General features: G+C 37.4%; 1 protein-coding gene across 2 annotated transcripts; it reads right to left on the reverse strand.

The window, feature by feature from the left end:
• Nucleotides 1-217: 217 nt before the first annotated feature.
• LOC141718006 (uridine/cytidine kinase UKL1, chloroplastic) lies at nucleotides 218-18,184 on the reverse strand. 2 transcript variants are annotated; one of them, XM_074520333.1, is made up of 14 exons: nucleotides 17,828-18,179; nucleotides 17,620-17,711; nucleotides 17,273-17,342; nucleotides 17,023-17,141; nucleotides 16,293-16,389; nucleotides 15,297-15,376; nucleotides 9,446-9,640; nucleotides 8,745-8,828; nucleotides 8,581-8,641; nucleotides 1,593-1,653; nucleotides 1,064-1,157; nucleotides 894-966; nucleotides 674-756; nucleotides 218-591 (listed from the first exon to the last, which is right to left on the reverse strand). In XM_074520333.1, the coding sequence occupies exons 1-14, from the start codon at nucleotides 18,003-18,005 to the stop codon at nucleotides 445-447; spliced, it is 1,434 nt and encodes a 477-aa protein (XP_074376434.1). In that variant the 5' UTR covers nucleotides 18,006-18,179; the 3' UTR covers nucleotides 218-444. The 2 variants fall into 2 exon arrangements, with proteins under 2 accessions (XP_074376434.1, XP_074376435.1); XM_074520334.1 differs by lacking the exon at nucleotides 674-756 and having other exon boundaries at nucleotides 17,828-18,184.
• Nucleotides 18,185-26,480: the final 8,296 nt, after the last annotated feature.

Here is a 26,480-nt window from a genome sequence, read left to right on the forward strand (position 1 = left end):
CTAATCAATCATCGCCTGATCAGCAACTTAAATAGGTTGGAGAGGAGACAACTTCCTCTCCAAACCCGGACCTTTTTTTCGCTAAACAGTTTTACTTATTTCTAAATGTGTATTTCTAAACTTTCATATTACTGCATTGATAAATCATACAGTAGGCACAAGGTCGGACTACCCAACCAACCTAACTGCCTGAGAATCAAACTAAACTCTGTTAGGCTTCCTTAAAAATGGATTAATGCATCAATTAGTCATACAAAAAATTTCTTGAAAGTGGTAGCCAAAAAATTAAACGATATGCATATTCGGAGCACATTCCTCCAAAATTAATGATATAGTAATACACAAGAACAGAAATCACATATGTGCAAGAGTTGATCTCCAATCATAACTTTCTCGGAGAGAGTTTAAGCCAAGACCAAAGGTTGTCGTTACTCTTTTGAATGATCAATCATCGGTGCCAAAGTAACGATCTCCAAACTCTCCCATGCCTGGTATCACACGAAACTCTTCATTCAATGACACATCAATCTCTGAAGTGACAATTTTGAGTGCCGGAAACCGTTTGCTGACACAATGTATTCCTTCTGGGGCCTATACAAATCAATGCAAGAGGAATCAGTTTGCATGGGTATTTTAAAGCACTTTCAGATCCGTGAACAGCTTTAACACCTACAGATATGAGGTTAAGAAATATAATGTGGGACTCTGGAACTCCTTTCTGTATGAGTAGTTCAATTGCCTGGTTAGCCGAGTTGCCTTCAAGAAGAGATTAAACTTGTTCATGTTCAAACAAAGAATAAAAAATATATAAAATGAAAAGAGGAATGAATGCAACAAATGTTTTCTAGGTGAAAAAAAAACTTTTTTTTAAAGATGACTGCAACAAATATTACCAGTAGCAAGAACTGGATCCAGGAGCAGGACATGTCGTTCTGAAATATCTTTTGGAAGTTTTTCGTATATAAGCTGTTAAATACATAATAATGTTATCCATACACCATGGAGAAGTAAAATCCACAATAAAAAAATTTACAAAATAAAAAAAAATTTAAAATATTATTACCTGTTTTCCGTTATCACCATCGCGATGGATTAAAATTTTCCCAATCTTTATTCCTTTGCAACAAGCACGCACAGCATTTTCCATGCTTTCACCACTGTATGTATAAGCAGGTCGATAATTTACTAGAGCAGACAAGGTAGCATACTACTTGATATATTTGACATCGGAACTAGTTAAGAATTTTATATGTGTCTCTTTTTCTAGTTAGGAAAAGATTAAAAATCATTTAGCATGGGTATGATGGCTAAAAAAATGAGAGTTACAAATTATTATCAACTGGTATGCACATCTTATGCATCTTCTTATGTAATAAAACAAAAAATTGCAGTAAATAGGGAGACAAATGTCCACAGGAGACTAAATTACAGGTGGCTAGGCTAAAGAATGTCAGACTTTCAGATATTCATCGGAAACTTATCGGTAAACTCAATATCTTTTCTCAAAATATTTATGTTTTCATGTCTCATGCAATGAGTAACTTATCAGTAAACTCAATATCTTTTCTCAAAATTATTTACTCAATGCAAACCTTCGTACAATCGAGACTCCACATAATTTTTTGCAAAAATCAACTCCGGTATATACTGATCCTGCAATTGAATTACATGAATTTGTCAACATAGCCAATGTGTTTAGAAGAAATTGGGTAATAAATATATGCAAGTCAATATGGCTATAGTGTATTTAGATCATAAGATTAGGGTTGTAAAATGATCCGGGTAGAACCGGACACCCATGTGCTCAAGTATCGTGTCGTTTTATTTTTAGTGTGTCCAGATTTGGATCCGGGATCATATTATTCAAATACAAACTGATCTTCGATATATGAGGGCCGGATCCAAACCGAATATGAGCTGGTACCGTATTTTCATTTCCTAACCGGGTAATTTATGATCCACCCGATACGAGTCAAATATGATTTACTAACACTAAATATCATTTTTATTTCAACTATTCAGATGATTATTAGTTAATATAAAAAATACTATAAAATATTAACAATAATAATTATGAAGTAAAAGTTATATGTATATATATTATGTACACATATATAATTTATCACGGTTAATACAACATATTTTGTAGGAAATTAAAACTTGTTTAAGATATTAAGAATTATAAAATGATTATTTACTTCGAAATATATATATATATATATAATTTATCACGGTTAATACATCATATTTTGTACGAAATTAAAACTTGTTTAAGATATTAAGAATTATAAAATGATTATTTACTTAAAAATATATATATATAGAGAGAGAGTAAAGTTCTATGGAGTCCACTATTTCATTGGAGTCCTGAAGTCCATATATGTTCTGCAAATAATATATTACATAAAACATTGCGAATAATGTTTTGCAAATATCATTATTTTACTCATAATCTTGCAAATCCCATATAAATATTGTTCTGCAAAACACGCTTAGTTTGCAGATCACGTTGCAGAACATTCATGTTCACGTTGCAGAACATAAAATGTTAGAAATATTTTACTTAAAATATGCATGATATTTGCAAAATTTATTAAAATGATGATGGTTGTAAAATATGCTTCACAAAATGAAAAGTTTTGCAAAAATTTATTTGTAGAAAAAAAAGGACTCCAGGACTCCAATGAAATGGTAGACTCCATTGAACTTAACTATATACATATATATAGGGTCATAACGAATATGAGCCATGGATCACAATTGAATATTCCAGTAGGATCATTTTATACAAAATAGTATGAGACCTAATTTGAGCGGTTATATCAGTGCTCATATCAGGAATCATTCTGATGCAGGATCTTAGTAAAATGTTATAGTATATAGCAAAATATGGACGAGCAGAACTCTTGAGTTATAAATAGGAAACAATGATATGAATAACCAAGCCTCACACCTAGGTGCCGGGCATCACACCAAATAACTTAAGCCTCACACTAAGCTTAGAATACTTGTTTTAAAATTAATCCAATCTCCCCAATTACAATGGTAAAATATTCATATATAGGCAGCTGAAGTAGCCTCCAAGAAAAACCCAACTTAATGAAACTAAAAATAACGAAGATATTTGGTTGGCATATTATGGGGTATTTATGATATTCCGCAATTATTAAAATGTAATCTAATCTTTTTTCACAATCTTTAGCAGATCAGGAAACGATATTTATTTTTCTGAATTTTCCATATTCTTCATGTTACTCTGACTCGGGTACGGAGTGTTGGACACGACACATATCTGAATGTTGGACTTGCCAAGTCTAAAAATTAGGGACACTGGGACACTGTCCTATTTTTGGACACGGGTACGGGGACATGGAATATTTTAATAGTAAACAAGTACGTTAAGCTAGAAATCTTAGTATAAAGTAGCAATAGAACTTTGATTAAACTTGATTTTTTAAAGAACTTTATGAATTTGACATCTTCCCTACTTTTATCTCGTTCTTACTTTTTTTTCTTCTTAAATATTAGTTTTGAATATTAAGCGCGACTAATATTTGGTCTATAAATTGGTCAAAGTGTCACTATTTTAGTCAAAGGATCCGACACGGAATAAGTGTCGTGTCCAAGTGTCTGACACGGGTACGACAACCTAAACAGAAGAGTCGGAGTAACATAGTAATCCTCCTTGAATAAACTTTTCCGAATCTGTTAGAATTTGCATCATTTCTTCATGGCTTGGGAAAACTCAACTCCGATGAGTTAAATGCATGATAATGTTCATAAAGGTTACGATCCAAGCGCTGAAAGTCTTCATCAACAATCCATGTACAATCAGACCATGGTTTATCCTTCCATTTGAACAAATATTTTTGATAGCGACCATTATGAGTTGAAACAATGGTAGTGTCTACAATATTTTCAATTTTGTCTGGACCAGTTGAAGTTGGTGGTAAACGGGCGGGAGGAACTAAATTAAATGTTGAATTGACGATGTCTCTATGGTAAAGACTAAGATCTTCAACATTAAGGGCCTTGCTAATTCCCAAATTACTGGGCAGATCCACAACATAGGCATTTGCATTAATCTTTAGAATGATTTCATATGTCCCAACACCTGTACTAAAGCTTCTTATATTTGCTATTTGGAAAACGCTCAGGCTTGATACGCACCATAACTTGATCTCCGACAGTATGTCTGCGATGCAAATCTGCTTGAATTCTATATTACTGTTACTCGTTGCAATCTTTTTACGCACATCAGCATGAATTTGCTGAATATGTTCAGCAAAGGCCTCCGCATTTGCACTAAGACGACTTAAGATTGGCAGGGGAGCCAAATCAACTGGCTTATTAGGCTGCATGCCTAACATGAAAACTACGAACCTCGTGTAATGTTTGAGGAGCTGGCCAGTTTAGAATGGCTGCAATCTTCTTTTTAGGTCAGCTTTAACACCTTGGGCAGATATTACAAAACCCAGAAATATTACATTAGAGGTCATGAGAGAGCATATTTTCATGTTGATGTAAAGCTTCTCTTTTCGCATAACTCTTAGCACTTGCCTTAGATGAGGAAGATGATTTTCTTTGTTCTTGCTGTATATCAATATATCATCAAAATATACAACTAAAAAATTACCAATGAAAGGTTGTAAAGTTTGCGTCATTGCGCTAAGTGCGCTGCACAAACCAAAAGGCATAACCAACCACTCATAGAACCACTCATAGAGCCCATCCTTAATTTTGAATGCAGACTTCCACTCATCCCGGGCCGAACTCGAATTTGATGATAACCACTTTTTAGATCAATCTTCGAAAAAATGGTAGCACCTGCCATCATGTCTAGCAAGTCGTCAAGGCGAGGAATCGGGAAATGGTACTTGACTGTTATTTTGTTGATTACCTGACTATCTACACACATACACCAACTTCCATCTTTCTTAGGTGTTAGAAGAGCCGGAACAACACATGGGCTTAAACTCTCTCTAATGAATCCTTTTGCCAAAAGATCATTCACTTGTCTGTTTAATTCAGCTCCTTAGGATTCATCCTGTAAGCAGACAAGTTGGAAGTTGAGCTCCCGGTACAAGGTCAATGGCATGTTGCACAGTCCGCATTGGAGGCAAAATGCTAGGCTGATCATCAGGAGAATTATCTGAAAAATCTTCCAACAGTTCTTTGAGTTCTTTTGGCAATGTTCTAGATGTCATGTTTGTGTCCTGGTCCACTTTTCTTGCCACCAACGCATAAATAGCCCCACATTCCTTTCATGGAGAAACCCTTTCTTCGTAAGAAATTGGAGTACTTTTCTCTCATCTTTTGGCTGCTGATCAAACTTATGTGATTCAAGTTTGGGGCTGGCAGCCTTCTTGTCCATATGTTTTTGTCCAACATTTAAGTTGCTGCCTTCATCTTCTTCATTTCATCAGGACTTTTAGGGTGAAGTGTAATATCGCTACCCTTCCACATAAAGTGAAAAGTGTTTTCTTTCCAACAATGATAAACTTCACAATCAAATAGCTAAGGTCAACCAAATAAGAAGTGAGTGACACTCATAGGGACAACATCACAATGAATACGATATTTATAGTTGCGGAACTAAGCAACGATTAGTAACCGATATAAAGGTATTGTCAATCCAAGAAACATGATACGGCTGCGGGTGAGGTTCTATTAGAAGGTTGAGTCGTTCCACTGCGGAAGCAGAGCTGCCACCATCAATAACCACCATCAATAACCAGCTTCAGTAAGTCCTTTCCACAGATTACAAGAGTTTGAAAGATTGTGGTTCTTCTCCAATCAGGTTCTCAATCTCGGTGCCACAAGAATACGTCAAAGAACCATGGACAAAGAAGCATCCTCTGAATCGACCTAGTCATCAGCAATAAACTGTTGACAATTTTTGACATCCTCATCATCACCTTCATCATCACCTTGTTCATGCTCACCTTGTTCTTCAGGTTCCACCGTAATATGGAGATTATTTCTGGTGGGACACTGATATGCTTTATGCCCCTTCCCTCGCAACGAAAGCAACAATCGCTATTATCGACATTCTTACTCCTTCTCGATTCTGGTTTGGAAAAGTTTTAGTTGTCGGTGGGTTGTTGAGAAATTTTCTTATTGTCTCCTTCATCTCTCCTTCATTTGAATACCAATTTGCTTACTATATGACGGATTCAAATATTCTTCCGGATCCAATGCAATTTGAAACGCATTTTCAACACTACAAGGACGCATACCTTGGCATCTCTTTTCTTATTTCGAATCTCAGACCAGACTTGAACCGTGCAAAAATGTGACGAGCATCTTCCAGAATCTAACTTCGACTCTTAAGTTCATCAAATTTCTGCATGAACTCTGCTATTGTCATTGTGCCTTGCCTTAAATTAACAAGTTGTTCACATAGTCGGTCCTGATAGTTGGATGGCATATACTTTTCACGAAGCTTTGCCTTCATCGCTTGCCAAGTTGTTATAGGAGCCTGCTTCATCCTTCTAAAATCTACCTCAACGCCATTCCACCACATCTTCACAAGATTCACTAGCTTCATCTTTGCAAATCTAACTCTCCATTCATCTGACATGTCATACCAATCAAAATACTCTTCAATTGCAGAAACCCAATCAACAAAATTTGTTGCATCCAAACGTCCGTTAAAATTTAGAACATCAATTTTTACTTTCTTTGTAATGTCTCCAGCTGTGTCGCGAGGTTCGTAGTGAAACTTATTTACAAAATTTCTGGGCCGATTAAAAGCAAGTGATTGTTACTTTGTTTTACACTCTTCTTTGATTGGTTCTTTCTCACAATTCAAGACTCCTTGCATTTCAGTTTCTCCGGTAACAGTTTCTTTGCCTTCTGCATCCTTGTTTCCTGATGTTTCCCATCCAATTCAATTCATGGTAAATAGGTGGATTTGCAACAGTGCTGATTTTTGCTTCAACATCCTCTAATCGTTAACTTTTAAAGTAGTAGATGTTCCATCATTTGCAACAACAATTCATCACGTTTAGAATCATTGAGTCTCCCTCGAAAAGTTTTTCCCGGGGAAGTAGTCATATCTACCAGGCTCAGATACCAATTCTGATGCGGGATCTTGATAAAATGTTATAGAATATAGCAAATTATGGGCGAGCAGAACTCTTAGTTATAAATAGGAAAGAATAGAAAGGATAACTAGGCCTCACACTCAAGCATAGAATAGTTGTTTTAAAATTAATCCGATCTCCCCAATTACAATGGTAAAATATTCATATATAGGCATCTGGAGTAACCTCCAAGAAAAACCCTTAATTTAAGGAAACTAAAAATAAGGAAGATATTTGGAATATTTATAATATTCCCCAATTATTAAAATGTAATGGAATCTTTTTTCACAATCTTTAACAAATCAAGAAAAGATATTTATTTTTCTAAATTTCCCTTATTCGTCCTTGAATAAACTTTTCCGAATCTGTCAGAATTTGCATCACATAATTTATTCGGGCCTAATTTTTTTGCAAATTTGGATCGTTTATAAAACAGATATGAGACACGTATCATATTTTTGAGTCGTATATAAGCCGAGATACAAGATATTCCGGATCAATTTACAGCCCTAAAAGCATCTCCCACCTATTACACTATTTTGGTGTAATTTTTACATCAAGATAGTGTAAAAACTACCCTATTTTCAAATTCAACTCCAACCCATCAACACTAAATTTTACACCATTTTTGTACTATATAGGTTATTTTATACTAAAGTACAAAGTAACGTTAAAAGTAATAAGGTCAATGGAACAAATTTGTTTTTAGTAAAGGAGTATAAGGGCAACATGGCAAACTCTAAAAATTTAGTGTGACGTCAAATTTGGTGTAATTTTTGGCGTGACACCAAAATGGTGTAACTTTTAGAGTTGGGTTGGAGAGGAGTTTTACACCAAAATGGTGTAAAAGTACGTTTTTAGAGTTGGGTTGGAGAGGTCTAAATAAGATACACTGCCCAATACTAGTAACCAAATGATGACAATGGTATTATGTATTACAAGAGTTCCCTAAATTAGAACAAGTCCAGTGTGCGGAAAAAGAACGGCTATCATAAACAGACTACACATTTATATTTCGGAAGCATCCCATTCACAAATTTTTTATTTCCAAAAAATGAAAAGGAAAGTAGAACACTCACCCCACGCTCCCCCACCCCCCCAAAAAAAAAAAAAAAAAAATCAGTCCAGATCAACAGGTGTCTGCTAAAGCTCATACTGCACTAGTGCTAATCTTTGGTTATAGATTTTTCAGCTGAGGAAATTGGAAGTTCGTCACCTCCAAAGCATCACAAAACAGAAAAAGAATTATATGACTCAAACCTTAAATACAGAGACATGGTCCTTTTCAATCGCTCGCAGATGTGATTCAAACTCTCTGATATGTACAGTTCAAAATTTCAAAGCTTTCAATCCGAAGGAATTTACATCATATATATTTTAACAACTAAAGGCCAAGGTGAAAACCCCGAGAATTGTTTTATTGTTTCAAAAGACACCAATCAGAACTCAGAAGGTAGTGCTGGGAATGAAACTATTATTCAGTCAGACATACCTGTTGGAGTGACCACTTGTTTCTCAGTAAAGGGCAAGTGGCCAAGGCCATGCTCCACAACCTGAAATTTGAGGTGAAATAGGTCTGAATTACAGTGCGAAATAATTCAAGTGCAGAGATGTCATCAATGCATTAACTTCATAAAAAAATAGAAAGCTTAGTACCAGGCGAATAAGCCGATCCGAGTAGAATACAAAATCAGTTGTTGATATCTCATGATCTCGAATCAGTGTATGCATGCCTCTAATCTGTAGCATGAATTCCATTATTAAATATTTTTTGAAGCCTAGAGAAAAAAAAATCATTAATTAAACACCCAACAGACAATGACATGTGCGCATGGACGTCCGTGCATGTGTGTGTGTGCACGCGCGTTTGTGTTGTGGGTGGGTCATGGGTGATCGTGGGTGGGGGTGAGCAACTATGACGTAGTCACATAAATAATAGGCTAAAGTTCTTCAAGAAAAATTTAAAATAGCAAGTAGGACTTACAGTACAAGACTAGTACAGGAGTGGAAGAATTGTGTGGTTGGGTGCATATACAGAAACCCGAGCATTACATGACACCTTGTTGTTCTAGTTACTTTCATCATGTTGTGCATTTTAAGTTAATCTATATATAGTGGAAGTATTGTGTAAAAGTACGCATAATATCATCCTATACCATGTTAGATCTTTTTATACCTCATTGGTTGAAGTTGGTCTTAGTGATTATCACTGATGCACACAGGGTCGAGATTCAGGGGTGAGGCCATTTATAAGATGACCGGCGATAATAATATAATCTATGAATTAGACTAGTCAGAAGACCTGTATAAACAAAAGAAAATCACGGAAGTACAAAAAAAAGACAATAGAGCATTACCTGGAATGTTGACTGAATAACATATACATTAGGATAAATTTTGCAAAGTTCATGCTGTCCAAGCTTTGTGTGGATATGTTGAACAATCAAATCAATTGCAACATGATTATCACCTCCACGAGGAATAATAACATCAGCGTACTTTTTTGATGGCAGAATAAAATCATCAAAAGCAGGCTTCACAAATTTTGCATACTGCTCAACAAACAAAAAAGACATGAAACTAGATTTTGCGAAACTAGCATTGGTTATTATACTAACACAATATATATATACATATATATGTATATGTATATATATTAATAAGTTGAAATGACAAGTAACCCTCTAGCATAATAGACAAGGAATGAATACATGATAAACTTCAATGTTGACACTTAAGAGTACAGACAGGTACAATACGGGAGTAATAAAATTAGCACAACATAGAGAGAAAAACTATAGAAGTAGAGTTTCCCGGCAAGATATCCAATTTTAGATAAGTTTTCTCTCGCATATACACCACAGGAAATGTTGCCTCAATGTTCAGCTTCCAGATTTGATCCATAATTTACCCCCTAGGAAATGTTTCCTTGATTTTAAGATTTGAAATTCATTCCTCTGCTGACCTCCTTAACCAGGCTACTGATAAACTTCATTAGCTAAACAGCAATTTTGCAATATTTTCTGATTTCAATCCAAGTTCACCGGCACTACTTATTAGTACAGTAAGCTTTTATCTCAATAGAATAAACCTTGAGAGGTTGAGCCTTAGCAAATATTCATATAGAACACTTAGAACATGAGAGGAGTGATCTTCAACACTTCTTGACGACCACAGCATCGTCAACGCTCATATCCTAAAAAAGTGTACAAAGGACCGGAAAACTAAAGAGCTGTAGAAATGAATCCCTAAGGACTTAGTAAATAGGTAGAGACTGGATTCACATATCCATTTATCAAAGAGATGCTATCAACTTTTTATTTTATACACAAGACAAAGTCTAGGCCATGTATGTGTAAGCTCACTCATATATACGTAATTTTCTCATTGTTAGTGAAGTCACAAGAAATTACACAAAGTTGCAATGTTTCTTGCACACAAGTTTCGTTGCCTTGTATAGTGCATGCATTTGGCAATATTGCTATGACTTCTCCTAAAAGATGTGAAAGCAATCACTATCACCAATGTTTTATTTTTATTTATCTTATCTATTTCCTTTATTTTCTTTTTAATACGTCTTTTTATACAAGGTAATGTCTTAAATGAAAGGAGAAAGGTCTAGCAAGAAGAATAACTTGCATTTAACTTATGCAGTGAAAGTAATCGAGTCATTAAACTATAAGTACATAAGCTAGTGGGATCAAGTCGGACCAGTAAACCAAATGGTCACGTGGGTCCATGTCATGCCTTGACAATGTAGTTTTTTAGTTTTTCAATGTTTTTGTGATTTTTTAGGTTTGTAAGCAAGTAAAACAGTAAAACAAGAATAGATTCAGTGAAATAAAGCTAAAGTAGAAGAGAAACAAGCAAGAGATTGATAGAATCAGATATAGAAATGACCTAGAGAGAGAGATCAGTTTTAGAGAGATAGAATAACAGAATTCCTAATGAGAGAGAAAAAACTTGGTGGAAAAGATTTTCCATTTTCTGATATTTCATAATGCATACGGAATTACAACTAGTACTTGTCTATTTATACTAGTATCCTGCAGTACAATGTCCACAATACCCTTACTACTACTTAAGCTATTACTAAGCAAGTACTACTACTATTCTCTTAATAGACTATTCCTGACATTCCTCCCTCCTTCGTGACTTTCATGACCTCGTGGAAGTAGACCAAAATGAGGAAAATTGAGCTTGAGCAGGTCTTCATCCTCCCAGGTAACCTTGTGATCCTTGACTATTGATCTACTGTCCAATTTTCTCAAAGGACTAAGCTCAAATGATCCTTGCTCCTTCACATGTGGTAGGTGACTGTGAACTTTAGCCTGGCCAACTGCTCTCTTTAATTGAGACACAAAGAACTTTAGCCTGTCCAACTGCTCTCTTTAACTGAGACACATGAAAAACTGGATGAACCCTAGATGTAGCAGGGGGATCCAGCTTATAAGCAACACTGTCAATTTTCTCCAACACTTGATATGGCCCAAACAACTTAGCTACTTAGCTGACAGTTTTAAGTTCTTCCTTATGGCCGCAGTTATTTGTCTATAAGGTTGTAACTTAAGAAAAACCCAGTCCCCTACTCCAAATTCTCTTTCAGGCCTGTTCTTATAAGCATTAGCCTTTCATTCTCACCTACCTGAGAAGCTTCCAAAATCTCCTTTAAGGTACCCCATTGTTGCTGTTTGTTCTGCAACAACACTTCCAAGGTAGAAATGTTAGTGTGGACCTTGTCAGCTCCTGGCAGATGTCTTGGTTTCACTCCATAAACTACTTCAAAAGGAGTAACCTGTAATGCACCATGAAAGGTGGTATTATACCACCATTCAGCAACAGTTAACCAGCTTACCCGGTGTTTTGGAGCTTGCCTGTTCATGCCCCTCAAGTATTGCTCTAAACACTGATTCACCCTCTCTGTACATCCATCAAAATGAAGGTGATAGGCAGTGCTCATGCACAATCTGGTTCCACAAATCTTGAATAGATGCGGCCAAAACTCACTCAAAAATATGCTATCCCTGTCACTTACAATTGAATCTGGTAAACCATGCAGCTTGTAGATAGTGTAAAAAAGGTCTGAGCTAAACTTTTAAATGTTGTAAAGCTACAAACTGAGAATATCTTCTAAACCTATCTAACACCACCCATATGACTTTGTATCCCTGTGATTTAGGGAGTCCAGTTATAAAATCCATGGCAATTTCCCTCCAAGGTATTTGGGGAATTGCTAATGGTTATAATAAACCTAGTTTCTTCAGATTCTCCCGTTTAGTCTCTTGACAAACTACACACTCTCTTACCCACCTTCCAATGTCCTGTTTGAGAGTGGACCAATAAAAATATTCACCAATTCTTCTTGCAGTAGCCTTAATACCTGAATGTCCTCCTATTCCATTGTTATGCAACTCATTAAAGATCTGCTTTCTTAGATTGCCCTGACTTCCAAAGACCCAACTTCCTTGAAACTGGTCAAATAATACTCTTGAGGTTCATTTTTATCTAGTGCTACTACATCAATTATATCTTGTACTTCTGCATCATCCATGTAGCTGTTAAGGATCTGTTCCTTCCATGTGGCCACTATGGTGGTAAGTTGATAACAACTTCCCTCTAATACCAGTTGATCCTCGGCTGCCAGCTTCACTTCCTCATCTTCCTTCACAAACTGCAAGGTTTGTGTCTGAAAATCACACTTGAGAGATCCCCAAGTTGAGTTGACCAAGGAATTCCCATAATGACATCCCAATTAGTTAATTCTGATATAATCATATCAGCCCTGTACGATCTCCCATTTAGCTTCCAACACAACCCTTCACATATCTTTATACATTTCAAACTTCCTCCATTTGGTAAACTGATGTGCACAGACTCTTGTTCTATTACCTGTAATTCCAATTCTCTGCTCAGAAGGTGACTAATCAATTTACGGATACTGCCACTATCCACCAGCATCTTAATTTGCCTTCCATTGAACACCCCCTTAAACTGCAGAGGTGGCTTCCATTCAGTCTTCTGTGTCACCATAGCAGATAGTAAGGCATCCTCCCCTTGTAACTAATCTATCATCTTATCAGGATACACATCATAGTTTGGTTCCTCCGTATGATCTTCTATTTCAAATACTCCTTCTGCTACCATCAAGAAATTTTGTGGCTTCTTATACTCATGGCCCTAGCTAAACTTCTCATCGCAGTAGTAACACAACCCTTTCTGCCTTCTTTCTTCCCTTTAAGTGTAAGTGAGTGGCTTTGGCTTGGAATTAACTATTTCTTGACTCTTACTTTGGATAAGCACATGAGTTTGATTGACATTCAAACTTCCAGGACTAGCAACTCCTATCTTTGCAGTCATCTGTGAACCACCACCAGACTTATAACTTCCTCCATAGTTGTTAGTTGTATCTCTTTAGTCGAGAGTTTAGTGTCTGCTCATAATACCTTGCCAACTTTAAAGATTGAGATAGGGAGTTTGGCTCTAACAACCTGATCATACCTTTTATATCAACATGCAGACCTCCTACAAAATTCTCCAAAAAGTATTTTGTAGTTAGTCCTCGTATCTTCTTGAGGAGTTGCCCTCTGCATCTTTCAAATTCATCATAATATTCTTCTACTGATTTAGTTTGTTGCAGCTTCTTAAATTTGTCAAACACTAAATCAGTGTCAAGTTCCCCAAATCTGGCTACAAAAATTTCAGAAAATTACAGCCAACTTACACCTTCTCTGCCGGTCATGAAGGACTTGTACCACGACCTAGGTATCCCAGACAAGTGCATATCAGCTATAGCAGCTCTCTCCTCCTATCAGCAACCTCATAAATATTGAAATACTCCTCACAATCCCTCAACCATTCCATGGAATCACTTCCTTCTTTGAACACGGGAAATGTCAACTTAAGATGCTTCAAACTCTGATTATCACTGTACCGCTCCCCGTACAGTCTTGTGTTCTGTGTTCCTTCATCTTCTTCCTTGTAAGTATGGTGATACCTCCTCTGTCTTTCAAAGGCAGCATGTTGAGGATCCTTTAATAGTCCTTTTTTGTAGGAAGAGAGACATTTTCCTTATACTCCTCTTCATCACTTCCTCCATAAGCCGTTTTCTTATTCTCCTTTTCCTTGTTTTCTATTCAGTCTTGTCAACAATTTTTCAATCTGCTCCTGCAATCTACTAATCTGATCTTGAGTTACAGTTCTTAAGTTCTAGTTCTTGAGTTCCAGTTATGTGACCTTGCAGATCCTGTTGCAGCATATTCAAAGTTCCTTGATGTGAACTCTCAGCCATATCATGATTCCAGTATTAACTCATTTCTCCTTCACAGTATCTCAAACACAGTGACTATTACTTACTCCAATTACTCAGATCTTCAACACACAACACTTCACCACAACCAATACAATCACAAACTACTAGTAACAGTCTCAACAATCAACAACAATCCCCCTCACACCAAATCAACAGTATACTCACTAGAACAGAGTATCTCAGCTACTAGACACAATCAACACAGTAATAACTTGTTATTTTTGTATTTTTCTCCAAATAACTCCACTAAATACAACTAACAGCAAGTAAATGAGTAGTAAACAACTAAAACACTTCAAAAAATATTTACTAATCAGCAGTAAATCACATATCTAACAGAGAAAATGAAGAACAGTACACCTGGACTGATCTGAGCAGTTCTCTGCGATTACACGGCTCGGAATTGATTGCACAACACATAGGAAGCAACAGTAGATCGAAAACAAGTGCTCTGATACCAATTTGTCATGCCTTGACAATGTAGTTTTCTAGTTTTTCAATTTTTTTGTGATTTTCTAGGTTTATAAGCAAGTAAAACAGTAAAACAATTATAGATTCAGTGAAATAAAGCTAGATTTTAAGAGAAACAAGCAAGAGATTGATAGAATCAGATATAGAAATCACCAAGAGAGAGAGATCTGTTTTAGAGAGAGAGAATAACAGAATTTCTAGAGAGAGAGAGATTACTTGGTGGAAAATATATTCCATTTTCTGATATTTCATAATGCATACCAAATTACTAGTACTTGTCTATTTATACTAGTATCCTGCAGTACAATGTCCACACTACCCTTACTACTGCTTAAGCTATTACTAAGCAAGTACTACTACTATTCTCTTAATAGACTATTCTTGACAGTCCAAGAAACTTAAGCTAATTACACGAAGTAAAGGCTTGCCTGTTCAAGAACAGAATTAACGTCCCTACCCCTCTCAACAGTGTCACGCCGTATTCTACGAGCAAGCCTCACATCAGCATCTGGATATTGAACAAATGGAAGACAAAAGAATCAAAGAACATAACTACCGGTATATATGGTAACAATTGATTAAATGTTATTAATGTACAGATATCATAGCAAAAATATATTACAGAACAATCAATTAACTGATATAAATATAATGTTGTGGGTATGCAAAGATGAAACGGGGGAGAGAAAGAAGGATATGACATCAGTTTATATGCAGGACATAGTCTTGGATTGTCCATGGTTCTATTTTCTTTTGTATATATTTGCACGTGCACTGCATGGATGCATGTGAAACTCATTAAAGGATGCATTTATGGTTAAATTGGATGACAGGACCTTATAATGAATTGATAAGAATGACATGATACAAAAAATGGATCCATGAAGACATGAACTTCCAACCTCTTCCCCGCCCTCTTCTTTGCATGACCCAATGTTTACGAAGCTAGAACTGAAGGGAACTAAAACCTAACAACATAATGTTGCACTCTTTTCCATTACGGGGAATAGGATCTAATAATAATTATCTTCTTGTACTTTATTTTCTCAAAGATGCAATTTCTTACAATCCTTAACAAAAAATGCAACTTAAAGAACTAAACTACAAATAAACCATAAAAAATGTGAATCTTATCTCACTAACCAAGGTTAGCATTTCAGGGTCTTAAAATCAAGCTGCATCCCTTTGCATTGATAGTTTCCCTCCAAAAGAGATCTCATACAATTACACAGAGTGGACAAAGATAGAAACTTTAGAGCACAGCTACAGTCTACCCCATACATATAACGTACCAAAAGAAAACAAAACTAGAAAACAAGGATGTTTCTTAAGAAAATGCAAAAATAAAAGGACACACATTACAACTACAATAATGAGATGAAAAAGCTACAAAACAATCAAAAAAGGGAATGTGAACCACTAACCTGTGTCAACAAAAATCTTCATATTCATCAAGTTACGAACACGTTGGTCATGGAATACCAGTATTCCTTCCAATATAATTACATCTGATACATTTACCTGAACAAGCAAAGCAAATTTGGAAGACAATATTAGAACTATGGAAGGTACATAAATAAAGCTTAACTTCAAACAACAAAATGAAGTGTCCTCTCTCGCAAACACACGGAAAGGACACAACAATGCAAACTGGGGAAGCTTAAGAAAACCTGTTGAAAAATATATCTCTCTCAATTATAAATTTATAATATTATCTATTCATGAAAGAAAAAAGATAAGCCTACTGACATTTTCATTTAGCAATCAAAATATATCTCAACCAAAATCCAAAACGTAAAAAACATGTGGCTGGCAGGGATTCATGCTAATATATCGTTTAAGAAAAAACAATTAAGTTACAATTTATTGTCTGTATGTTGTCACATTACTTAACAAGCCTCAGATTCTACAGAAAAATATAACATATATGATTACATTGTGTCTTACTGAAATAGTTAACCATTTCCAAAGCAAATCAAATGCAGATAGTAAATCCTCACAAGCTGTTACCACAACATGCAAAATTATATATTCAGATTATCTATAGGCAGGAACACCGAAAACATCCAAAAATGTCACATCTTAGACACAAGATGTAACTTGATCTGATCTGGTCAGACGATGAATGACTGAATCCAGGTTTCAAGGTCAAACCTGCCGAAAAGAATCTTCAGACTTGCGATGTATCTTAAAGTCATATATCGGAACATGTACAGACTGCCCAAGTTTGAGCTTCTCAACGCACTCTAAAAGCTGCTCAGTGTCAAATGCATCTACACATAAATTTAAACATCATAAAATTAATGTTCTTACTAGGTTTCCTCATCAGGGCACAACTCCTCCAAATTTACAAGTACCACTAACTTAATATACCTAACAATAATATTTCCCATAACTAAATTACCTGGATGATCAAAATTATACTCATGCACGTGTTTTGATTCTTCTGGTGTCAAGCCACGGTAAAAGGAATCCTAGAGTACCAAAAATACATCAACATCAAAGAAACGTTCAAACATGAAGATTCAAAAATTTTACATTTTTAAATAACAAAAAGTATAGGAGATAACACAGGACTAAATAGTTAATACTGAACCGCAACTGTACATAATAGCAAATTAGAAAGTAAATACACTACAAACAACACTTTTCATGAAAGCATTTTAAATCTTACTTGCTAGCCGAACTTGACAAAAAACAATAAAATCTAAACATGACAATACGAAAAATGGTAATAAGTTAAAATAAAACCTGATTAACAAGCACTACACGATGATCATGTAGCTGTTGAATAATCATATCACATACAGTTGTTTTACCCGACGCCGTACCACCAGAAACTCCTAATCAATCAAACACGACAAATTGAACTAATTATTTAATGCAATTACGCATAAACAGCATAAATTATACATAAAGCGTATTTAAAGGGGGGAGGGAGAGAGAGATTGATTAATACCAATGATGAAGGGTTGAGAAGTAGGCAAGGATGTAGTGGAAGAAGAAATGAGTTGAAGAGGATTGGAACGAGGAGAAGAAGAGGGAGATGATCGAAGAACATCGAGGCGGAGGCCGGAAAAGTGAGGGCCGGATGCCGCTTCCATGGCGTAATCTACTGATTTGGTTTCTTCCGGCATGGATTTCGTCTAATTTTTGACAGTGTGTGTGTGTGTGTTTTGTCGGAGGGGCCACCGGAGGAGCTGTTTAGAGGGGGAGAGGGGGTGTTGACCCGGTCAAGGCTTATTTCTCGTTTCCATTAACCCCTTTTTTTATCATGCATTTTTCCTTTTCCAGGGATATAACGCATTTTTCTTTCTTTTTCCTGCTAAAGAAAAGATTATCAGATTATGTAACAAACAAAACAGTTACTACAAATTTTTTGAGTAACTCAGTCTCACATGAATAAGATGCAAAGCTATTAATTAAAGAAAATAAAAGCACAAAAGCAAGCTCAACTAGTAGTACAGCTAAGGAAATATACAGCATATTTATATTACTTATTACATTACATGCACATTAATAATGTAATGTAATCCTAACTACAAATGTGACTTTTAATTACTGCTTCTGAAATGCACGCCTAATGGGTCGAATCTGTGGTTAACAATCTGTTATTCAGAACAAGCCAAAGAGGTAGCATGCATTTGTTAATAGGAAAGGCATGTCAAATTTGTCAATAACCATGGCGGGGAGGGGACTTGTGATCTCATATTAACCTTATGGCCCGTTTAGTAAACTGGATTTTATTTGAAATTCTGTATTTGATCAAATAAGCTGTTTGGAAATTTAAATTTGGATTTCATTTAAAATCCAGGACATTCACATATTAGTAAAAATATGAGAATTTGACATGACAACTAAAATCCTGTCATTCGAAATCCCTTATTTAAAATGAAATGCAAGTTTCCAAACGCGAATTCCTCCCCTTTAAACCCTTTCCAGGAGATAGATTTTGATGTACGAATGGTAACTTTGTTATATATCATGCCCGGGTTGCCACTGCATGATCTAGTTGGATTGACATGTCACCATCTGTTAAATGAACCAACACTATCCATAATAGAGAGGGTTTCGGTTAAAGAGACGAAGACACTATTTTCAAACTGCTGAATCAGGGGCAAGCTCCCAAGGCCATGCCAAAATTTAAACTCTGAATTTGAGCACAAGTCATTCTGCACAAATTGTAGAGTTTGACTTTGAGCATCAAGTATTATTTTTCTTGAGCAAGGAGCTATGCAACCGTAAAATGCAAAGAGATGAAGGGTTTCTGTAAATTAACCTTCCGACGTGATGCAAAAGAGCAGCACCACTCCATTCAAAAAGGTTCCTAAGCCCAAGTCCACCTTTTATTTTAGGAGAAATGCATTCAAAATTTACTTATTTTTCTAAAGATGCATGTCCGTATTGAAAGATACATACACCATTTACTCAAGATTCATTCCCTCGAGTATATATTTGAGATTTTGTAAGAGAAGTCCCTGATAACTCCGGTGAGCGGGGCGGCTCCGTTCGACGCCGTTCCTGAACCTTCTGGGTGTTAATGAGGTGTAACTGCTGTTGGGCGCCTGCAAAACAACACCGGAGGGGGGTTTTGTCCCCACGGCGCCTCCGGTGTAAGAATAAGAAGTTGGTTGGGGAAGATGAAGATAGAGAGGACTAAGGTGGCTGTGTGTGAGTATAGGCTGTATGTAAGAGAGTGTGTGTAATGAAAGTGTTTTCTTAACCCCTAAATCCTTCATCTTTGTAGGTATATATAGTACAAAGGTAGGGTTTAGGGGTTGTTACCTCTAGATCGGGGCCGTTGGTTCTTGGGGGCGGAGGACGTCTGGCTTGGGTGGATTGCCTACACGTGTCCAGGGGAGGACCACCTTCAGGGTGTCCTAACGGCCTTCTGAAACGCGCGGTGTTTGTCTGATATGCTGGTTGTTGATAGCTGTCATCGTCACGTGCCCACGTACCCCTCCTTGGCGGGTTGCGGAATGTTCATGTGCTTGCTTGGACCCCCCTCAATGTGATTCCGGTTCCGGGCTGGATCCAGGTAGGCAGGTGATCCAGGTAGGCAGGTGATCCAGGTCATGTGTTGGATCCTGGTTGGGATGTGATCCAGATTCTGGCCACTTAATTGGTTGGCCCTGAGCCTGGGTCTCTCTACTTGATTGCAATTGGTGAGGGGGGTCTTGGTCCATCATTTGAGCCTGATACCCCTTAGATCCAGGTTGGGTCCTATCCATGTCGCTTATACCCTATCATTTGCCCCCCACTCCCTTATGTAGATTCTCTGGATGAGGGAGTAGAGTATTGTCACATAGTTGTTGCTTAAGGAGAAAAAATTATGCTTCTCTGCTGCCCCCCCCCCAAATCCGGGTGTGGTGTAGTGTATACCAATCCGGATTAAGGTGAAAGAACTTGAAAGATTTTAAAAAAAAATTGCTCTCTGGTTGCCCCCTAATCCGGATCTGGTATAGTGGATACCAATCCGGATTAAGGTAGAATAACTTGGAAGCTTTTGAAAAATTTCTGCTCCCTGGTTGCCCCCCAATCCGGATCTGGTGTAGTGGATACCAATCCGGATTAAGGTAGAATAACTTGGAAGCTTTTGAAAAATTTCTGCCCCCTAATTGTCCCCACTCCGGATCTGGTGTAGTGGATACCAATCCAGACTAAGGTAGAATAACTTGGAAGCTTTTGAAAAATTTATGCTCCCTGATTGCCCCTCAATTCGGATCTGGTGTAAGTAGGCCAATCTGGATTAGGGTAAAGAATTTAGCTACTTTAGGAAAACTTTCTGCTATTTCAGGGATACTGGTCCGGGTTCACTAGGATCCGGGAGGTCTTACTGATCCGGGTTGTGCACTCTGAATTCTGAAATATTTGGGAATTTGTAACGGTTTTGTACTTCCCCCCACGATTTTGAATTTGGACAGTTGTTTCCTTAAAAATCGGCCCCTAATGATGGTGGGGTGTAAATGCGGTTTTTTTGTATATACATTAATGTGTATTTATGTGTGTATGTATATGTTTTTCTTTCTTTTTTGTAACTATTTCCCGGACCAACCGCCCTCTGCCACGTGGCAGGGGCTGCTCTCTTCGCCTATAAAAAGATGTGCCTTCTTTCTCTTTCATTTTTTATTCATATCAAGAAAAAACCAAAGGTCACCACTCTTTTTTCTTCATCGCTACGGTTTTTCGGAGTCATCTTGGATTTTTGGAGGGTTGGATTTCGCTCTTTTCTTCTGCTGTTCTCTGTTCTTCCATCGTGTCATCGAATCTGTAAGTTCCCTTTGCTCTTTCACCGTTCTTTATTTTCAATTTTTCGCATTTTTCTCCAAGTTTCTGCATGCTTCGAAGATATCGGTAGATTTTTATGTTTTTGGTTCGTTTTTGTAGGGGGTTTGTATGTTTTCGTTTATGTGTTTGCAGATCTGTATGTTTTTCTGTGTTTTAGGTTCGATCTTTGTTGATTTCTGTGGGTTTTTGGTTCGAGTTTCTGGGTTTTGCAACATATGTTCTTGATGTTCTTCGCTTGAATAAATGTGTGTATATGTAAAAAGGGCGGATTTTGCTGTTTGATTCTTGGGTTAACTGTTTGTGGGCTTGGGTTTTAGTTTGGATCCGGGTAGAGGGTATAAGACCCGGATCCGTGGTAGCTATTTGGGTAGAATTATATGAATGGGTTTTTCAAAGTGTTTGTCTGCTTTGGATCCGGATCTGGGTGTTCGTCATCAGGATCCGGGTCCATGGTTGTTAAGTTTTTTGGCTTGTAGTTAACATTATCCGGGTCGTTGATGTTTTTCCGGGTTGGACTTGCATTGGTGGTCCGGATCATTAGGTTATGGTAAAACTAACATAACGTACTTGATCCGGACCGCTTAGCAAAATAAATAAAATCTGTAGGGCCCAGGCTGACTGACCTTCATTTTAATAGGTATATGGTCTGGACCAAGAAGCGGGCTGGGAGAGTCTTTAACTGCTACCCGAACTTTTCTGGAGACAAGAGTGATCCGGATTCTTCTGGGAGAGAACAGACCCGGGTCGAGATGGTTAAGAAAGCCTCCCCTTCCACTGAGATAATTTCGAAGTTACGGTACAAGAAGATTCCAGGAAATTCAGTCCCTTTCACACTTGGGGGTTATTGGATAGATGCGAAGTACCACTTTGTTGAGAAGCCCACAGAGATTGACAACGAGGTCTATTATAGTAGGGTTAGGTATGATAGACAGCCTAATGGTCACCCCGAGGTGTATAACCAGGAAGCTCTCGAGAGGATGTTCGGTGAGTTTCCTATAAGCCGGGATCATTATTAGCTGAAAGATTCGTTCTCCGAGGCAGATCCGGCTGAGATGGATAAGGCGGTCCGGGCTGCGTTCTATTTGACCCCCGATATTGAGTGGAGGTGGCCGGAACCTCATGAAAGGATCTATTACCGCTCGGAAGATGGCTTCGTTCCAGTTTGGATGAAGCACCTTAGATCCGGGCGGAGCCCCCGCTGCCGTATGTTTATCAAGCACCTCTGCAAGCATGTGTACAAAATATCCCCAATGCAGATTACTCCGAACGGGATAAAGTCTATGGCTTGGTTTATCGCATGTTGTAACAAGTCCGGGTTCTTGCCAACTCTGAAGCTCTTCCACCAGATTTTTTATCTTTCCAAATCCGGCCAGAAGCCTTTTTACGAGATTAGGTTCCGGGCCTCGGAGTGTGGTTATGGCCCGGGTAGAGCCAAGCCTATTATGCACCAGACCTCTTTGAAATTTTGGAATGGGGAGATGATTCTACTGAAGGGATATGACCTGGCTTATCTCCCCTATTTTACAAATGAGGGTGTTCAGACCAAGTTCAATCCGGCTGTGCTTGAAGGCCGGGCCTTGTCCCGGATGAGGTGCTTCTGTGACTCCCTCAGATTCCAACCGACTCGGGACACATTTAAGAACCACAAGCTTCTTTTTAAACTCGGCTGTAAGTTTTCTCAATATGAAGACCGGGGTCCTTTTCCTTTAGAATCTTTCTTGCTTTACTCTTTGTTTGATCTGGATTATATGTTCCCTTTAGTTTTGCCTTCTTGGACGCCTGATCCGGATCTCCTGCTTCGGTTGTCGATCCGGATCCTTGTCCTTTTTGCTTTGTAGTTTAGTTTCTTGCTGGCTCTTGATCCGGATTGGCTGTTCTGTTCTTTGGTCCGGATCTTGGTTCCATTTTTATAAAATGCTATTTGTTTGTTTTTGTGTTCATGATCCGGATTGTGTGTTCTCCTTAGACTCGCTTTTTCTATTTGCATTTGAATTATAATTTGTTTAGAGAACGTGTTGGCCTTTGATCCGGGTCTCTTGCTTCGCTTGTTGATCCGGATCCGAGTCCCTTTTGCTTTCTTGTACTGTGAATTTTGTTTCATCTCGATTCGGGTCTTTCATCATGCATTTAGATCCGGATCCTTTTATCCCGGAGTATAACCAGGAAACTCCCGAGAGGATGTTCGCCGAGTTTTTTATAAGCCAGGATCATTATCAGCTGAAAGATTCGTTCTCCAAGGCGGATCCGGCTGAGATGGATGAGGCGGTCCGGGCTGCGTTCCAGTTGACCCCTGACGTTGAGTGGAGGTGGCCGGAACCTCATGAAAGGATCTATCACCGCCCGGAAGACAGCTTCGTTCCGGTTTGGATGGAGCACCTTAGATCCAGGTGGAGCCCCCGCTTCCGTATGTTTATCAAGCACCTCTGCAAGCATGTGTACAAGATATCCCCAATGCAGATTACTCCAAATGGGATAAAGTCTATGACTTGGTTTATCGCATGTTGTAACAAGTCCGGGTTCTTGCCAACTCTGAAGCTCTTCCACCAGATTTTTTATCTTTCCAAATCCAGCCAGAAGCCTTTTTACGAGATTAGGTTCCAGGCCTCGGAGTGTGGTTATGGCCCGGGTAGAGCCAAGCCTATTATGCACCAGACCTCTTTGAAATTTTGGAATGGGGAGATGATTCTGCTGAAGGGATATGACCTGGCTTATGTCCCCTATTTTACAAATGAGGGTGTTCAGACCAAGTTCAATCCAGTTGTGCTTGAAGGACGGGCCTTGTCCCAGATGAGGTGCTTCTGTGACTCCCTCGGATTCCAGCCGACTCGGGACATATTTATGAACCACAAGCTTCTTTTTAAACTCGGCTATAAGTTTTCTCAATATGAAGACTGGGGTCCTTTTCCTTTAGAATCTTTCTTGCTTTGCTATTTGTTTGATATGGATTATATGTTAGGTCACACACACTGTAGAAGGGGGTTGAATACAGTGTCTAGCACAATCAAATCGAATTAAGAACACAAGTATAAAACACAAAATAATCTTATTAATAAAACAATATGACAATGGAACCGTTCTCTCTCAGTGATGAACAAATATCACGAGAGCTGGTAGGGTTACAATGAATAATATTCTCAATTAAGATAACACATATAGTGTAAACCTTATGCTGTGTTTATATAGACACAGAGTTACAGGATAAACTTCTAATTGATATCGAACATAAGTCTGCATCCTAAAATATATCAACTAGTTATCTTTTCTTCCAAGTATTCTATTCTTCATAGAATTCTTCTTCATGCATATCTCTTCTTGTTTTAGTCTCGATCTTCTTTCCTTTAAATCAGCCGCCTTCCTTATCTGAAAGTCTCCTTAAGTCCTGATATTATCTCCTGATAAATATCTTCTGATAACTTAAGTTTTGACAACTTAAGTTCTGATATCTTAAGTTCTGACTTCAGTATAAGTACTGATTTCCAGTTAAGTCCTGATTTATCCTGTTAAACACAACTCATTATTAGACATGACATCACAACTATATTTAACAATCCCCCCCAACTTGTAAATTAGCATAATATACAAGTTCAAAAGATATTTGATGATGTCAAAAATATTAAGTACAAATGTATAAGAATTTGACTAGATAACTATAACTTACAGTCCTTACAGCTTTACCATCCTTAAAGTTTGATATCAGCTTCAGTCTGTATACACTTCAGAATTTAAGTAGTTGTAGATCTTTGACTTGGCTTCAATTTCTGATCTCTTTGGTGTCAGGAGTTGTTCTGAGATAGTTCTTCAAAAGTGTTCTCTCAGCATATTCAAGTTCATTGACCATCCTTCTTTTAGCATTTTTCAGTTCAACTGTATCTTCACCAGTTTGAAAGATAGCAGCCCTGAGATTATTTATTTTAGCTGTTAGATATATTTGATAATGTCATGACTAATATGATTTATGTTTAGTTTTCAGATCTTACTTAAACAGGACAAATCAGTACTTAACTGAAATCAGCACTTATACTGAAGTCAGAACTTAAGTCATCAGTACTTAAGGTTCAGGAGATATCTATCAGAAGATAATATCAGGACTTAAAGGAAACGTTCAGATAAGGAAGGCGGCTGATTGAAGAAAGAGAAGATCGAGACAAATGTAAGAAGAGATATGCATGAAGAAGGAATTCTATGAAGAATAGAATACTTGGAAGAAAATATATCTGATTGATATATTTTAGGAAGCAGAATTATATTCCATATCAATTAGAGATTATCTTGTAACTGTGTAGTATATAAACACAGACATAGGGTTTACACTATAAGTGTTATCATTATCGAGAATATTATTTATTGTAACCCTAGCAGCTCTCGTGATATTTTGTTCATCACTGAGAGAGGACAGTTCCATATTGTAACAGAGTTTATTGCATTGAATAAAGTCTGTTTTCTGTTACTTGTGTTATTAGAATTCGATTTGATTGTGCTATACACTGTATTCAACCCCCTTCTACAGTGTGTGTGACCTAACAAGTGGTATCAGAACCTATCTGTTAACACACAAATAGCTTAAGATCCAAAAACAATCTTGTCTGAAGTAGAAACTCCAACTAAGCCCACCAAAACTGAAGAACCTCCAAAGACACAAATCCATAGTCGATATGAGGCTATTAGAGTTCCCATATTGAAACCATCTGAATATCCCATATGGAAGGTGAGGATGACTATGTTTCTGGAAGCTACAGATCTAGAATATTTTGATAGAATCAAGGAAGGACCTCACAATCCAACAAAACTCGTTGTTGCAGTTGCAGGTGAAGCAGCAAAGTCTGTACCAAAAGAGAAGAGTGATTACACTGCTGAAGATATCACATCAATTGCTAAGGATGCTAAGGTACGACACTTACTGCATAGTGCCATTGATAATGTAATGTCAAACAGGGTAATAAACTGTAAAACTGCAAAGGAGATATGGGATGCCTTGGAAACAAGATGTCATGGAATTGATTCGATTAAGAAGAACAGGAAGACAATACTCACTCAAGAGTATGAACACTTTGACTCAAAGGCTAATGAGTCATTGACTGATTTATATGATAGATTTGTCAAACTCTTGAATGATTTGTCACTGGTTGATAAGGAGTATGATCTTGAAGATTCAAACCTTAAATTCCTGTTAGCTCTTCCTGAAAACTGGGATTTGAAGGCCACAATCATGAGAGACAACTATAGTCTTGAAGAAACAACTCTTGATGAAATCTATGGGATGCTCAAGACTCATGAACTTGAGATGGAACAAAGAAGAAAGAGGAAAGGAGGAAAGTCAAGAACAG

This window comes from Apium graveolens, chromosome 4, assembly GCF_009905375.1.
Source record: "Apium graveolens cultivar Ventura chromosome 4, ASM990537v1, whole genome shotgun sequence".
Classification (NCBI taxonomy): domain Eukaryota; kingdom Viridiplantae; phylum Streptophyta; class Magnoliopsida; order Apiales; family Apiaceae; genus Apium; species Apium graveolens.